Raw genomic sequence first — 16,615 nt, 5'->3', positions numbered from 1 at the left:
TTTTTGTGCTGAAACATTTCGCCTTCGGTCCAGAAGGCTTCATCAGTACCTGGATTATTGAGCATGGACTTTGTTGTTTTCAACCAGTTTGACAAGACTGCCAACAAGGAAGAGGGCTGGCAATGAAGGAGGGGGCGTACCAAAGAGACCATCTTATCACAAGCAGAACTGGTTTGTTCCACTTTGGACTAAGCTGTTGGGGGAAGAATCAATTTTGTTGTTTCCTTGACTGATGAAGCCTTCCGGACTGAAGTCGAAACGTTTCAGCACAAAAAAAAAGAAACTATCCAGATGACCTGACTGAAAAATGTTGGATTGTATATCTGGATTATTGAGCATGGACTTTGTTGTTTTAAACCCAATTTAACTTTCAGTTTCCTTACTAGGTTTTCCACGTGAAGCTTAAAGGAAAGATGCGAGTCGACCAAGAAACCCAAATATCTATAAGAATCGATAAACTCAATAGGGACACACCATTTGAGGATAAAATCAGAGGAAGACCTGATGGGACTGACTTCCTGTTTGAAAAAAGCATCCCTTTGGTTTTATCAGCATTTGGGACAAGTTTGAGACAGAGCAAGTCTGACTGGATGACGTCAAAGGCGGATTGCAAAAGCTGGAGAGCCTTAGCAACCGTTTTAGCTCGACAATAAACAACTGTGTCATCAGCATAGAAATGTAAGGATGCATCAGGGATGCTTTGACCTACATTACCTTTGTAGATTGTAAAGAGGGTGGGTCCTAAGACTGAGCCTTGTGGTACACCATTACCGTTGGATAACTGGAGGATATACCATTATGATTGCATGAAAATATGTTACTTTTAAACCAGCAAGTTATGGCCAGAAAGTTACTCAAGCGTATGCTTTGAGGATAACTCTCAGCTACTGCCACACTGAATTTCAGCTCAATCTCAATCTCTGGGACACAGTTTGTTTGTGGCTCCTCAGACTGATAAAGTTCTTAGGATGAGGAAGGAACGTCTCTCAACAAAAAAATAAACCATCCAGATGACCTTACTGAACATTGTTGGATTTTTTACCTGGATTACTGAGCATGAACCTTGAGCTGGTGTGTGGTGTCTCAGGTGTCACCAAATGTTGGGTCAAAATCTTTAAACTTGGCTGTCATATTCAATGTTTTGTGTCTCAGGGTTGCTTTGCCTTGTGACCATCTTGAATGGGTTGACTACAATTTAATGCTTTGTAAATGTCCATACAATGCTTACTTTCTCACAATTTTTAAATAAAAAAAACAATATAGCTTTTTACCTTCAGCAGCAGGTGGTATGCACAAGCAATGGAAAAAAAATGCCATTTTAATTCATAACATTGAGCGCCATAGTTTGAGGTTTCCAAGTAGTTTTTGTTGGTCTATTATTTAAACTTGAGCAGTCTGTGACTGCACAAACACTGTTGGTGTTTTTTGTTTAGTCATGCAGAAAGAAAGGAGTTAATCTCTTCCTCGTTGCTTGTCATTTATAAACTATTTCAGTGTTCATGTTCGTCATGCCATTCTGTCAGGGGAAAAAGGCAAATGTTCAAACTGAGCAGAACAGAGGATAAAAATAGAATTAGGTCTTTTTAAAATGCTTTCAACTGTAATTATTGTGGAACAATTAATCCCAACAAAAACAATGTGGCGATAATTCAAACATAAACCAGTCCAACAAGCATTCATAAAGTGTCTGGAAATTGTGGAAATAGGCGTTTTTCATTACTAGCAGAGTTTGTAAAAAGCTTGCCTTTTTTCATTCATTCATTCAACCTTAATTAATATAGGTTAGTCTTAAAGCTGAAATGTGACCGTTTTCTCATTTTCCCTTACTTATCCGGTTGTCCGAAACTAATTTGCTTTAAACCAGTGGTTGTTCACTCAACTAGTTGTGCAATATATCCAAGTAAATTGTATTTATTTTCTGTTTTGTTGGTTTCCAAACTCATGCTTTATCTTTTATTAGTTCTAACTGTAATATTTAGTGAGACACAAACATATTTGTGTATATATTTATTTATATTGATGGTGTTTAGGGTTTTTATTTGATCTGGAAAAAAGCATCATCCAAGCATCTCATAAAATTATATTAAATATACTGTCAGTCACAAATCTCGTAAATATTTTAGATTTCAGTAAAACTTACTGCCTCATTAATAAATAATAAAAATCTTTAGTGCTTACGCTTTATTTTTTTGCATTCTGAAGGTCAGACTGACAGCTGTTCAGTAGGTTTCTGTGAGTTTGTAGAAATTATCATGAATCAAAAACTGCAGCCACATTTTTTTTTTATCCACAAGGCATTCTATTTGGATGTATCATTTTTTATTTTTGTCTTGCAGCAGACTTGAACCAGTTTTATTTCTTTCTTTCTTCTTTTTTTTTTTTTGGGCCTCTGACTGTTTGTACCAGCCTGAGTTTTTGTGCTGAAGAACTAAAGTAAACAAGTTGTTCTCAGTCCAAATCTACAAGGTCCTACGCCGACATGAGTGACAGATTTCTCACTTGATGTGTTTTTCTTTTGTTGGTTTCTATTTGAACTCCTCGTAGTCTGTGGAGAGGTGCAAGTGTACTCTTTAAGTTATAGATGTGTATCGGTCAAAGTGTTGAAAAACAAGGCCCAACAATATCCTGTCCCAGATTTGAGTGGGCAGCTTCCCATCAGGCTGACCATGGAGGTCTGTTTAGATTTCAGAGCTGATGAAACGTTTTACTTGAAAACAGGAAAAATTATATTTAGGCTCTTAAAGAAGAGTTCTACATGGCAAACTGTTTTTTTTTGTTTGTTTTTTTTATAAAAAAAAACAAAAAACATTAGGTGCAAACTTTTTTTGTTTTAACAGCAAAGAAAAGTGTAAAAGCATATTTTCATTATGTGCACCCTAAAGGTGTTCAATTTGAAAAATCTCTAAAGCGGCATAAGAGCAGCTGTAGATACAGTAAGAGCTCTCTGGATTTCATGCTTTGTCACAATCTGTCTTGAAATATTTGAAGTAATCGGATTACAAGTGTTATTTTTCCTACTAACTTCAACTCTTCTGCTAATCCTGAGGCTTCAGGTTCAAGTTGTGTCAGGAAGGGTGCAGGATGAAACAATTGTCTAATATTTCATGCACGCTCACTCACTGTGGCAACCCCTGGAGAAGAGAGCTGCTGAAAAACAATATATATTCTGCTGTACACACTAAACACATTTACCCTTTAGTTACCCGCCTTCATTTGATAATATGCTTTACAAATCATCTTTCAATGAACTGAAAAGCTAAGAAATTGTCAGTGGAGGTTGTGACTCAAATGGGATTGCTTGCACATGTCAGTGTTTATTAGTCCTGTATATGTGAATTGCCAATAGAGAAAAAAGGGAGGGATGGTGCACCCTAAGGATGTTGACATTAGATTCCTGTTGGTGACCTCACACTGAAACACTGGAAGCAAGAGATGAGGGCAGAGTCAGAACGAGAGCCTGGAGGAGGATGGAGAGAAGAGCAGAGATACTGTGTAGAATGGGGTCCAATAAAGCTGCTGGGTATCCACACATCCTTGAAGTCTTTCATGAATCTCCAATTCAGCCCTTAAACAATCTTATTTTTGTTTTGTTTGTCTTAAATTTCATTGTGGCATTAAAAAGATTTTAAAGTCTTAAATTTGACTTGCTGAAACCTGTAGATACCCCGAGTCAGCTGCTTCTTCATGTCCAGCTGAGGCATGTGCACTGCATAATGAAATGGCGAGCTGAGGGAAATACTTGGAAAGTAGAAGTGCCTTCACTTTCTGTTCAAGTTCTGATGTTTCCAAATTAATTCATGACTTTCTGTGATTTTCAACCACTACACGTCTCTGTATTTCATTCCTCCATCTGTCTGACTTTCTGTCTGAACTGGAACCAGGAGACTGAGGTAGATTTAGTAATTATGTGGGACATTTTTCCCATTTGTACTATACTCTGGTCTGAGGTGTGATAAACAAACCAGGTGGGGGGAGTCTTGATGGCTCTGCTCTATTTTAAGCTCCAGTTAGATACTGTGACTTTAGCCTCCACGGCCTGGGTTTATTTGCATCAATGTGGTCTAGAATTAGATTCATCCATGAAAACCTGAGTTTGCTTTTAACTTGTTTGCAAATGTTTCTCTTGCAAATAAAAACAAACATATTTTTCACAAGGCATTTTCAGAAGAAAAAAAAAATTAAGGAAAAATGGTGTTAGTCAAACCTTTGAGTACTTTTGCTACATCCTAATTTTTTGTGACCCTCTTCAGTTTGTTGTTTAAATATCATATTTGACTCTCAGGATCATCTGTCCTGAATATTTTAAACTCAAGCAAGTAAACTAAAAGTGCTGAGATGTTGTGAGGGGGAAACCTTTTTATCTAGATGACCGAGTCTTTGTAATTTCTAGTATTTTGACAGGCAAGCTAGTATCTGAGCACAGTTTGACTTGCAGTAGTCCCTCGTTTGTTGCAGGTATTTGGGACCGCAGCCACCCGCAATAAGTGAAAAACCGCGAAGTAGGGATACAGTGATCCAAGTTCAAGTTCAGTAAACTTTGTCATGACGTGTGCCAGGCTGTGATCACCACCTGTTACTTCCATTCTCCCTCCTTAAATAAACATTGTAGAGAAGAGAAGTGCAGCAGGACATCATCAAAGTGATGTCACACAGCTTCAGCTCTGCAGCACAGAGCACAAATATACTTCTTGATCAATTACACTTCAACAACTAAACATAGACGTTCTAAAATGATTAAAAATAACTTTTAACACTTTTATATTTTGTGATTATGCTGATTTTTATGATGTGACGTACTTTGAATTTTAAGTTGGAAGGCAAAAGTTGATCGGTGCATCCGGACAGCAAAGGGTTAACCCCTCACAAAGTCACAGCAGGAGCAATGTGTGTGCTGCTGAGGAGATCAGCTGATCAGCTGCAGGAGGGAGCTTTCCTTTCACTTGTGAGCTGCACACATGGTGCAAAATCATTTAAAATAATCTATTTTAAATAAACAACCCATGGCTCATCCATAAATCAGCCAACTGTGTCATGTCCAACAATCTTACTTTGAAAATCTGCGATATATCAAACCCGTGATAAACGAAGCAGCATGGGACTACTGCATTTCAGTCATTGTTTAACAGGTAACAGAACAGCATTTATCACTTTCTGAGCAAAGAAAAAAAGCAGATCTAACCTTTTTTAATTTTTTTGTTATACTTTGTTTTTAGGAACAATAATCATCTTTGTCTGATGAACTCGGTACATTTTAACTCCATGTGCAGATGACAATAGTTTCCTCTCATCATAGGTGCTGCTGTTTCAGACCTAATTAGGAAGAGCCTACAGTTTCCTTTTCAATCTTGGCCCAGTCACTTGGATGCCGGATCAATCTGAAAAATTCAGACTGAAAATTTTAGATTTCAAAGAATGTTTATTTTTTTGTGGTTATAGCAAGGTGACACAAGTAAAATGTACTGAGTTTATAACGACATGAGTTACTGTTCTAGTTAAAAACATTTACCGTAGATTGCAAAGGTGAAATTTCACGTTTTGTGTAAACATCTTGAGAATTTAAAAATGCATCTTGAAGAATAATATTTAAATGTAGTTGATGGAAAACAAGCACCATTTTATAATGCAACTATTGTTGAAGAATACCTTTTTATTGTGGTCGTTAGGAAATGTACAGTCGGTGAAACCAAATTGATGGGTGCATGTTTTGATCTGTTTTGTGCTTTTCGTCTAAAATCATTGATTTTGATCACACCCTAAACTTATTGAACATTCAACCTGAGTTTCCTTCGTCCTCTCGGAACTCATTTATTCATTTAGTTGATTAATTATATGTTGTTAGTTGAACTGGTACACACCAGTTATTAAATAGATGAGGGAGTAGTAGAGAGTGAGCAGGACTGCACAGGTAATGCATGCCCCAGAGAGAAAACACAATCTGTGCCATATGTTCTGGGAATAGGTTTGTCCGTTGCTATTCAGGAGCAAATATTATGCAAGACAAACTTATTACTAGGGCATGTGAAAGAGAAGTCTGCCGCACAGTATACATGAACTTTCTCTAAGGTCAACGAGCAGGCGCTGTCAAGTCTTAACATGCATACTCTGGTTCACTGTTCAGAGGATGTCACGTACATCTGGCGGCTTGCTCGTTTTGAACTTGGCCTATAAAAATGTTTATTCAATTACTTATTAATTATTTGTTAATTATTACTAAAAATGTTTTCAATTATAATAGTTCCCTGAACTATTTCATTTCTATGTACTGCACCTCAATTTGACATCAGAATTTATAAATCATCGTATATATGATCTTATATCTTAATGAACTTATCTCTTCTAATAGGACTGCCGTTTCTTGAAGCAGCTAAAATGGATAACACATGTCAACTTGAAAACTAAATTGTATTTATTTTATTTTTTTTAACATTTAAGTAATTTATTTTGTTTTATTTTTTTCACTGAACAAAATTATAAACATAACAGTTGTGTTTATACTCGTATTTTTCTGATCACTCAAAGATCTAAGACTTTATATGTACACAAAAGGACTTTTTCTTTCAAATGTTGCTCACAAATGTGCAAATTTGTGTTTGTGAGCGCGTCTCCTTTTGGAGAGATGATCAATCCATCTCACATGTGTGGCATATCAAGATGCTGAATATACAGCATAATTATTGCACATGTGTGCCTTGGGTTGACCACAATAAAAGGCCACTAAAATGTGCAGTTTTATCACACAGCACAATGCCTCAGATGTTATGTTTTGAAAAGCATGCATTTACCATGTTGACTGCAGGAATGTCCTTCCTGTGTGGGTGAGAAGTGTGCTGATGTCAAAAGTTGCAAATCGAGTGGCCCATGGTGGCGGTGGGATGATAGTATGGGTAGGCGTATGTTGGACAGCAAACCAGTGTGTTTTATTGATGACATTTTGAATGCACAGAGAGACCGTAACGGGATTCTAAGGCCTATTGTTGCTCCATTCATCCATGACCAACACCTCATGTTGAAGCATGATAATGTTAAAAATGGGATTAGTACGCAATTCCTGGTAGCTGAAAACATACCATTCATTCAACCTTTATTTATACAGGTTAGTCTCATTGAGCCTCAGGGACTCATTTACTAGAGAGACCAGTTTTTAACAAAGAATAATAACACTCGGCAACAAAAACAACAGTAGACGATCATAAAAGAAAGCATGTAAATTGAGAATAATAAATGAAAGAATATACCATTTCTTGCATATAGTCGGTATATTCACCGGATGTGTCACCCATTGAGCACGTTAGAGGTGCTCTGGGTTGGCATTTACGATGGCGTGTTCCAGTTGTGTCTAGTTGACACCAGATACCCCACCCCCAATAAGTACACAGCACATTTTACAGTGGTCTTTTATTGTGGCCAGCCTAAGACACACCTGTGCAATAACCCTACTGTTAATCAGCATCTTGATATGCCACACCTGTGAGATGGATGGATTATCTCAGCAAAAAAGTGCTCACAAACACAGATTTACACAAAGTTGTGAACAGTATTCGAGAGAAAAAGGCCTTTTGTGTACATAAAAAGTCGTCGATCTTTAAATTCAGCTCATGAAAAATGGTAGCAAAAATAAAACTGTTGCGTTTATATGTATTTTTGTTCACTGTAAGAAGTATAAATAGTTAAAGTCAGCTTTTTGTTTGCCTCTGTGTTAAAGTTAAATGGGTTTTATTCCACATTGAATGTATAACACATCCACTTTGTCTTGGCAGATTGAACACATGCACACAAACTCACTGTAACAAACATAATGCAACATAAAGGGGACATTGTCCTCATTAAGTGCCACGTGCTGTCACTGTATCATTAAACACTATGCTGTGAGAGTCAATAATAATTACTTAGCAGGAATATTTCATTTATTAATGTGCAGCAGTAGCCATATCTTCTTTTTGATCTTTTCAGTGTTAGCTCTACTGAAAGTGTGTTTGAAAGTGTTTGCACCTTCCCTCTGGCAATGACAGTATGATGCATGGAGTAGCAGCAGCCTGCTATCACAGAGAACAGGTGGCTCTCTCCAGAGAAGCTCTGACAAACTGGCCTGATTTAATGCGTAGAAAGAAAACTAATTGAACTGTTGTCTTTCTATTCTGGGGTGGAAATTGTTGCTGTGGCTGCAGGGTGTCATGGTGAACAACTCTGGGCCACTCATTAGACATGCTAGCATAATGTGTAGATGTGCGAGCAGCAAGATTTCCATTCCAGGTTTTAGATGATAAGTTGGAACACATGTTAGAGGTGCTTTCCTAGCTTGATGATTTGGTATGTATTACTAGAATGTAAACAACTTCAGAGAAACGTGTCTGATCAGGCAGTGGTTATGCTTCTTTGACTGAATGGCATCTTTGCAGATATATCTGATAAAGCATGACGATCGTTTTGTTGGGTCTCTGCAGTTGGTTTCCAGGTTGCACATAAAGCAACATAGCCCTAGACTTTTACCCTCAACACTATCCAGCTTAGTTTATTCACCTAAAACTGTTACATGCATCTAAAGCCAAAAGCAATAAAAACGGTAAACCTTCAGGTTATAAAACAGATCTGAAAGATGCTAAAGAGCTCAGTGTTAGCAAAGAGAACTTTAGGGTCCGACAGTGGTTTAATGCTTTAAAACTATGATTTCTACAACTGAAATTCATGAAATAGAAATTGCTGGATGTGTGATGGCAGAGGTTTTGATCTTTATGTGGGTTCAGGCAACTTATGTCATGTGCTGCTGGCTAAAACTTTGTCTCTTGTCTTGTTCAGCCTTCATTATTTTTCAGCCATGGGACATGGTTATTGATGTGACAGTCACTTTGTCTCTTGCAACATTCTCAGTCACACACTTTTCCTGGATACAAGAAAAGACAAAAGTCAAGATGTGTTTACCGTAATAGAGCTGTGTCGGACTCCTTTTGGCATGTAGAGGGAACGCAGTGAGAAAATACTTCGACTGCCAGAGCTTGTGCAGAAAGAATCATGTTGAGCACTGAGGTGGCAGTGTGTGCAAGTCTACCACTCCTGTTCTGTCCCTCCTGTTTTTCACCTCGTACACAGAACACAACCCAGGAAAAAGGAAGAAGGTGCGGCTCTAAAACAGACTAGTCATCCCTTTTTTTCCTCCTTACTCGCTCTATTTATACAGTCCTCCTCCTTTTGTCCTCGTTTCAACTGTTTTCTGCTGTTGACTGTGTCAAGCCTTAACATGTAGATGTCTACCTGTGTTTTTGTTTGTAGATGGCTGCAATCAGGAAGAAGTTGGTGATAGTTGGAGATGGCGCATGTGGGAAGACTTGTCTGCTTATCGTCTTCAGTAAGGACCAGTTCCCGGAGGTCTACGTCCCTACTGTATTTGAGAACTACATTGCTGATATTGAAGTTGATGTCAAACAGGTAAAAAAAGGTCAAAACATCTGCTAGAGACCATACATAATGCCATGAACAAAGTCAATACTTCTAATCAGTGTAATTATTTAGGTTCGTTGGTGTGAACTGATTTTCACACAACTTAAAACGTTGAGGAAAATATTGAACGTCAAAACTATACTGCACACATCTGACTAAAATTAGAGCTCATGTTACAGGCATTAATGTGTAAAATACAAATTTATTTTTATATTGTGAAACCATTTTATTTTTATATTATGAAACAAGTTCAAGTGAAACAAACAAAGGAGGTCTTAGGGCAAAATGAGAACTGTAAGGAATTAATCTGCAGCAGGGATTTGAAAGGGATTTCGCTTTTACCCTTGATGTGAAAGTAGAACAAGCAATTTTATGTGACCCTGGTTATGAACCATGCCATTGTGATTCATGGGGATAAATGCATAATGGGAGTGAGCCTTTGGGTCATTTCTTTCTTATAATCAGACAGACTTTAACCCAACAACAGGAAGTAGATCTGCGCTACCTTCCTGATGGAAATGAAGTCCCCTCTCCATTGCCACCCCTGTACATCATGACTAATATCCTATTTCCTGCTTCCTGTGCTTCAAAATCTGAAATCAGCTTTGTGAGGTTCTGACTCTTTAAGTTGATTGATCAGCAAACAGCATACACATTTGTTTGGGATGTTATGAGTTATATTGTGAGAATCATTTTCATGGTTTTTGTTCCAATTATTATTTTACAATCTTGTAAGTTTTAAAGCAGCAATCTAATTTTCTATGTAAAATCCAAACTCTTTAAATAAAAATATAGGCTAACTGGAACATTTTGGCAAAAAAAAAAAAAAAAAAAAACATTTCTGAACAGATCTTGATAAGTTTGTGTAGAAAACGACTTCATGCAGCCCAATTTTTTTCTGTTTACTTGTTTCTTAAGTTCATCTTGGTTTAGATTTAGCTTTTAATAGCATGAACAGAAACAGAATAGAACATCAAGGTGGAAATTCAGTTTAAGATTATACTAAAGGCTTATTTAAATTGGATTAAAAAGCCAACTTTTTTTTTTTAAATAAACTTGCTGTACTATTATTTAACACAGTCATTTTGACAGAACTTTAGTTAACCCCTCAATGAAAAGCAATTAGCATATTTTTGAAAAGGGTGAAATAAAATATGTACACTTGGAGTTAAACTGGTTATCTCTGAAGAATGTGATTCTTAGCAAACACAAAGTCCAATATTATGTTTAAATACTGATTATTAATACCGAACAACATTTAAGTTCTTTGTTTTTATTGTTTTACAAGGCACAAGGTAAATGTTCAGTTGCTTCTTATGCAGACTGCCTTTATCAAACGCCTGTTGGAGAATTGTTTGGGTCTAATTGACCAGCTGGCTGCGGTGTGGCTAGAGCATGCAGTTTCTTTGAGTAGTCGTAAATGTTTGTCAAAAAGGTTATGACTGAATATGTGATGCTGCTCCAGTGTGAAAATATTCTCCCTGTGGGTAAATACTTCTGCCTGTGTCACTGTGTCTAGCTACTCTTGCCAAAGAAAGTAGTCTGTGATCCACCAACAAAGCCTTGGCCAACAAGAGTGCAGTGAGAAGTCTGGATGAGCTGCAAACATTCACTAGTTGCTCTGTGTATCCAAATTTTAGCTGCAGCAGGAACAGTTTTCAGCTGTGAGGCTGCTGTTAAAACCAGCAGAATATAGGAAAACACTGGGTCAGTGCCGTTCAAGCTCAGACTTATGCAATCTTAATTTTAGCCTGAGTTGACCTTATTGTACTGGAGTGTACTAAACAGGGTAGTGCTTTTGCTGAGCTATTGCATCTGATTTTTGCTGGGCGTTAGTTTTATGTAGAGCAGGCCAGATGCTCTGGGACTGCCACCAGTTTGATTAACAGCCTCAAGGCCCTGTGAGGAAACTCCTCCACCACTGAAGAGTTGTTTTTTGTTGATTTGTTGTCTGATAATGGATGAATAAAATCTTTTTTCAATTCTCTGTCCAAAAATTTAGCTTCTGTTAGTGTAATGTTTTTGTGCCTTTGTCTTTAAGTAAATAAGTTTTTAATGAATACTCTGCTTAATGTTTCTGCTGTTGCTGCATCTTGGATCTGTGAGTATATTTTTTCTGCTTTTTCTCACAGGTGGAGTTGGCCCTGTGGGACACTGCTGGCCAGGAGGATTATGATCGACTGCGGCCTCTCTCTTACCCTGACACTGATGTCATCCTTATGTGTTTCTCTATAGACAGCCCTGACAGTTTAGGTAAGGCTAAAAATACTTGTTCACAAAGACAGTTGTTGTTCCCATATTCTATTTCATTTACCATCTGCAGACTTCATAAAAGCCACATTTGTTTAGATGTTTTCTTATGTTTGCCAATGGGAAATGTTACCAAAGAGACTGATGTACATGGTTTGCTTAGCTGCTGTGGTTTGATTGACTCTAACTGAAAGTCAGACCTCAAACACAGTAAATTATATAACGAGGTAGAATTTGATCAGTACACACTGTAGAGATGTTGACAAATCACCAAATATCCAGTGAAATGTGAAAATTTGAGTATACCGTATTTTCCACCGTAAACGTCGTTCCTCCCTATAAGTCATATAAGCCAAAATATGTCTAATAAAGTGGAAAAATCAAAAATATGTTGCTTCGCCGTATACGTCGCATCTATTATGCGTCACCGCTGACGCGTCACATTTGTTACGCATCCACGCTGACAACCCGAAAGTGTGGGCCGGTGTGCCAAAAATTGATGGGCTGCCAAATATGGTGGCCGTGGGAGCGTGTACGGGAGGACATTAACAAGAATTTAACTAGATTAACGCTTAACAAAAATTATTTGTTTGCTCGAAATTATAGTAAATGTATGTCTCGGCCTAACTTTTGCTTAATAAATGCACTTTGACGGTCAAATCAGCTACGTTTCTAAAGCCGATACGTGGAAATAAGTGTGTGCCGTGCACGGGACGAGTCACTGTGCAAATTTAACAAGATAAACACCTAAAAACAATTGTTTGCTCGACTTTATAGTAAAGGTGTCTCTGAGTTGAACTTTTACTTAATAAAAGGACTTTAATGGTCAAATCAGCTGTATTTCAAAAGCATTCGCTGCCTCGGTGCTCCAGGAGCGCACAGATGGAGGAAAAAGAAAAGGGGAACGTTGCGCATTTCATAGAAATTTAACAAGCTAAGTACCGAAAACAATTATTTGTTTGCTTGACTTTATATCAAAAGTGTGTCTCAGTTGAACTTTTACTTAATAAATGCACTTTAATGGTCAAATTAGCTGCATTTTGCCGGGGCGGCGCAGCAAAACGAAGCTGATTTGACGGACGAAGGTGGCAGGCTGTGGCAAGCTGATTGTGTCAATAGCCACTTTTACCTCTTCCATTATACAACGGCATGCCACAGTACTCTGGCATGAAAATGGTAGTGTTCAATCTTTTCAGTCAGAATGAATGAAAACGATCATATCTCAGCCAAATTGGTTTATAAATATGGTAATAAATCCATAAATATGTCGCTTCGGCGTATAAGTTGCAGGGCATGTAAATTATGCAGAAAAGTGATTTATAGGGCAAAAAATGCAGTTTGTGATATTTTGGCAGTCTTTTGTCATAATGTCTAATGATTTTGTAATGGCTTTAAATTTAGTTGTTTAAATAAAGTAAAAACAATTAAAATGGCTTCAGTTCTGCCGTGTTCAACAAAAAGTTTAAAATTTATAGTATATGTACTACATGTTCTAAATGTATCTAAAGTACATGTACTTTGGATTTAGAACGGTGTGTTCTCGACTCCTAAAAGAATCGGATCTAATGGAAAAAATTGTTTATAAAAAAGCTTCAGCTGTTGGTTTTCTCCCACAGTATTTTGAAGGGTAATGTTTCACATGGTCATCTTTAGCATAATGTCTGCTTCCAAAAAAAACAGCTGACTTTGGCCGGAAAGCTCAGACCACGCCATCAGCCAGGGGTTAGCAACCTCTTGATGTTAGTTGGCACAATCTTAGGGGAGACTCCTCCTCCTCTCCTTATAGGGAAAAATTTTGGTGTGTACTGTGCTCTGACTATATTTTCATGCTTTAAATTTTACAGAGAACATTCCAGAGAAATGGACGCCCGAAGTGAAACACTTCTGTCCCAACGTCCCCATCATCCTTGTGGGCAACAAGAAGGACCTTAGAAATGATGAACACACACGTAGGGAGTTGGCCAAGATGAAACAAGTGTGTTTCTGCTTCAAGCATAAACACGATCCCTTCATTTACCATCTTCTGTTTTTCTACAACTCTGAAGTGAAATGTTTAACCCTCTCTGTATGTCCCAGGAGCCTGTGAAGTCTGAGGAAGGCAGGGACATGGCAAACCGCATCAGTGCCTTTGGCTACCTGGAGTGCTCAGCCAAGACGAAGGAGGGTGTGCGGGATGTGTTTGAGATGGCCACCAGAGCAGCACTGCAGGTCCGCAAGCGCAAGAAGAGGGGTGGCTGTCTGCTACTGTGAAGGGCCAGTGTCTTTTGGTTCATCAGCGCCAGTGGGAGGACTCTCCCAGACACAGAGCAAATGTAGAAAAACATGAAATCTGTGGCTTCCATAGACTGTACTTCCTTCACAGATGCAAATATAAAAGACTGCCACATCTGTTTAAAAGCAAAACAAATCAGCCTTTTTGTTAGTTTTCTTTTACAACTAACCAGTTAGTTTCCAGTTGTTTTTTTGTTTGTTTTTTGCAATAGCACACCAGTCTGATTGTGACTGGACCCTTCATTCTGTATGTATGTGTTTCTATTTAAATGTGCATACACTTTAAAAATGCCAAGTGTCTGCCTGTGTGCCATTATCGTTGTTTACAGAGGTTTTGTGGACTTCTGCCCACTGACCAGATCTCTTTCTTGGCTGCGAGGCTGTTTTTGATTTGTTGCCTTTGTGCTTCTCCTGAACTTTCTTTATATACCACTTAATTACCTTTTATACATCAGCACTATTTCATTCTTCTGTGTTGTATCACCATTAATTTTCTACTCTAAAATGTGCTGTCAATAGAACTGTTATTTTACAAGTTGTTCCTCCACTATAGACTAAAACCCAAGCCTGTTCACACTTGATGAGTTCACTGTAGCCTGCATGCAGAGCACTAGAAAAGCAGCCTTTGCAGGGAGAGGCTTTGCACCATGCCTCTTGTTCATGGCGATGGCTTTAACTGGCACTGGAGACAGTGGTCTGTTGTGGATAAAACTGGCAGCTGCACACAAACTGCTTCCGACAGACTTCAACAAAGCTTTTCCTTCAACTGCAGTCCAACCTCCTGATCTCAGTACTGTTCCAGATCCAGTGTAGTTCTCCAACATCCCTGTGCACTGGATTTACTGAGGATGAATGCACTCTGTAAACATTTAGATTTGTTTAAACGATTGGACAAAATGCACAACTGACAGCCACTTTGGCAGCTCATTGTCATTAGCAAAGTGCCATTTGTTTGTTTCCAGCCATCTCAGACCAAGTCTGTTGGCCATTTGAAACTAGGACTTTTTTGTAGCATCAATAGTATTAAGTTTGTCCAAGACACTCACGATGGAGTTTTATTAAGACTCTTTACCAAGTAGTTATTTGCAGTTTGTTTTTCTCCATCACAGCTAAAGCAAAGCAGTCATTGGAATAACCCCCCATGTGTTAAGTGTATTATTGGCCCACTGTTCCTGCAACAGTTGTAAACTAGAGCTGTTCTTTCTTCTGTATAGAACATTTGGATCCACAGATTGGAATGTAGTGGGCCTAGTCTAATACCTGGACAGTGTCCCAGTATTCAATGTCAAATCCCTTAAAGAAAAAAATGTTGATTATAATGATGCTTTGCAAACAGAAGTGGAATGTGTTGAATTTATGTATGATGCAAAACATTAAAGTATTTTTGAAATACTATTTAACAGGATATTTTGTGTTTTTTTTTTTTTTTTTAATTATGAAGTACTTTAAATTCATTGTATATAAAGGTTTGTTTGGAGTATGTCAGGAAAAAAAAGTTACTTTACAAAGTTTTCTGCTGGACAACTTTAGACATATTAATCACTTTGTTTTATTTGATCACACTTCAAATCAAGTCAAATTTATTATAAGCACATTTAAAACAGCAGCTGCTACCAAAGTGTTTAACAATAAGATCAAGACAGTAATTAAAGAAAAATGTAATTAAAAGCATCAAAAAACACTGAGAAATAATGGAATACTCCATCAGGTCATACTGTGTTAAACATCAGTGAATACAGGTGTTTTTAGGAGATTTAAAGGCGGAGTGAAGTGGCCTGTCTAATGTTGAGGGTCAGATTGTTCCAAAGTTTAGGGCCCGCAACTGAAAAATCCCGATCTCCTCTGAGCTTCAACCTGGTTTTTGGTACAACCAAAAGTAGATGATCAGATAATCTCGGTGTCCAGAAGGAACATAAGGTTGAAGTAGATCAGAGAGGTATCAGGGTGCGAGGCCATTAATGCATTTAAATGTCAACAGGTGAATTTTAAAATAAATTCTGATATGTACAGGGAGCCAGTGAAGGGAGGACAAAACCGGTGTAATATGTTCAAACCTACGAGTTCCTGTTAAAAGCCAAGCTGCAGCGTTTTGGAAGAGCTGGAGACGTGAGAGGGACACCTGACTGACCCCAACATAAAGTGAGTTACAGTAGTCCAGCCGAGTTGTAACAAATGCATGGGCTAATTTTTCAAGGTCAGATCAGGTCAACACAGTTTTAAGCTTGGCTATCTGCCTTAACTGGAAGAAGCTTTGTATGTAGAACAGTTAATGTGTTTACTAAACTTTTTTTAAAATCAGAGTCTAAAACCATCCTGAGGTTTGTAACAGACTGCTTAAGATAAGGCTGAAGAGTCAGGTTAACGGGAACAGAGGTAGAGCTAGGGCTAAAGACAAAGACTTCAGTTTTCTGATCGTTGAAACTTAACAAGTTTGAAGCCATCCATGCCTTAATGCCATCAAGACATTTTAAGAGGGTGAATTGTGCATGAACTATTTGGTTTTAAGGGCAGATAAATCTGACAATCATCAGCATAACAATGAAAATAAAATCACAATAAAAACATTAAATTCATAAGCAGTCCAGAAATATCAGGCACTTATTTCCCTGAATTATGATTAATTTCATCAAGAATAATTTGACTTTAAAAAAATGGAAATGAT

The 16,615-nt window shown here is 37.8% G+C and overlaps 1 protein-coding gene across 2 annotated transcripts in view; it reads left to right on the top strand.

Annotated features, from left to right (window-relative positions):
- The window catches only part of LOC119417602 (rho-related GTP-binding protein RhoA-D), a 16,176-nt gene extending 2,047 nt beyond the window's left edge, over positions 1–14,129 (top strand). The window contains exons 1-5 of one of the 2 annotated variants that reach the window (XM_037684844.1): positions 673–678; positions 9,265–9,420; positions 11,565–11,685; positions 13,527–13,657; positions 13,759–14,129. In XM_037684844.1, the coding sequence (XP_037540772.1) occupies positions 9,265–9,420; positions 11,565–11,685; positions 13,527–13,657; positions 13,759–13,932 (582 nt within the window). In that variant the 5' untranslated portion in view covers positions 673–678 and the 3' untranslated portion in view covers positions 13,933–14,129. Of the gene's footprint in view, positions 1–672; positions 679–9,264; positions 9,421–11,564; positions 11,686–13,526; positions 13,658–13,758 lie in introns of those variants that run through there. The other variant, XM_037684843.1, reaches the window with a different exon arrangement.
- Positions 14,130–16,615: the final 2,486 nt, after the last annotated feature.

The sequence above is a fragment of the Nematolebias whitei genome, chromosome 11 (genome assembly GCF_014905685.2).
Source record: "Nematolebias whitei isolate Nwh7 chromosome 11, NemWhi1, whole genome shotgun sequence".
Classification (NCBI taxonomy): domain Eukaryota; kingdom Metazoa; phylum Chordata; class Actinopteri; order Cyprinodontiformes; family Rivulidae; genus Nematolebias; species Nematolebias whitei.
This window is presented reverse-complemented; position numbering and strand designations above follow the sequence as displayed.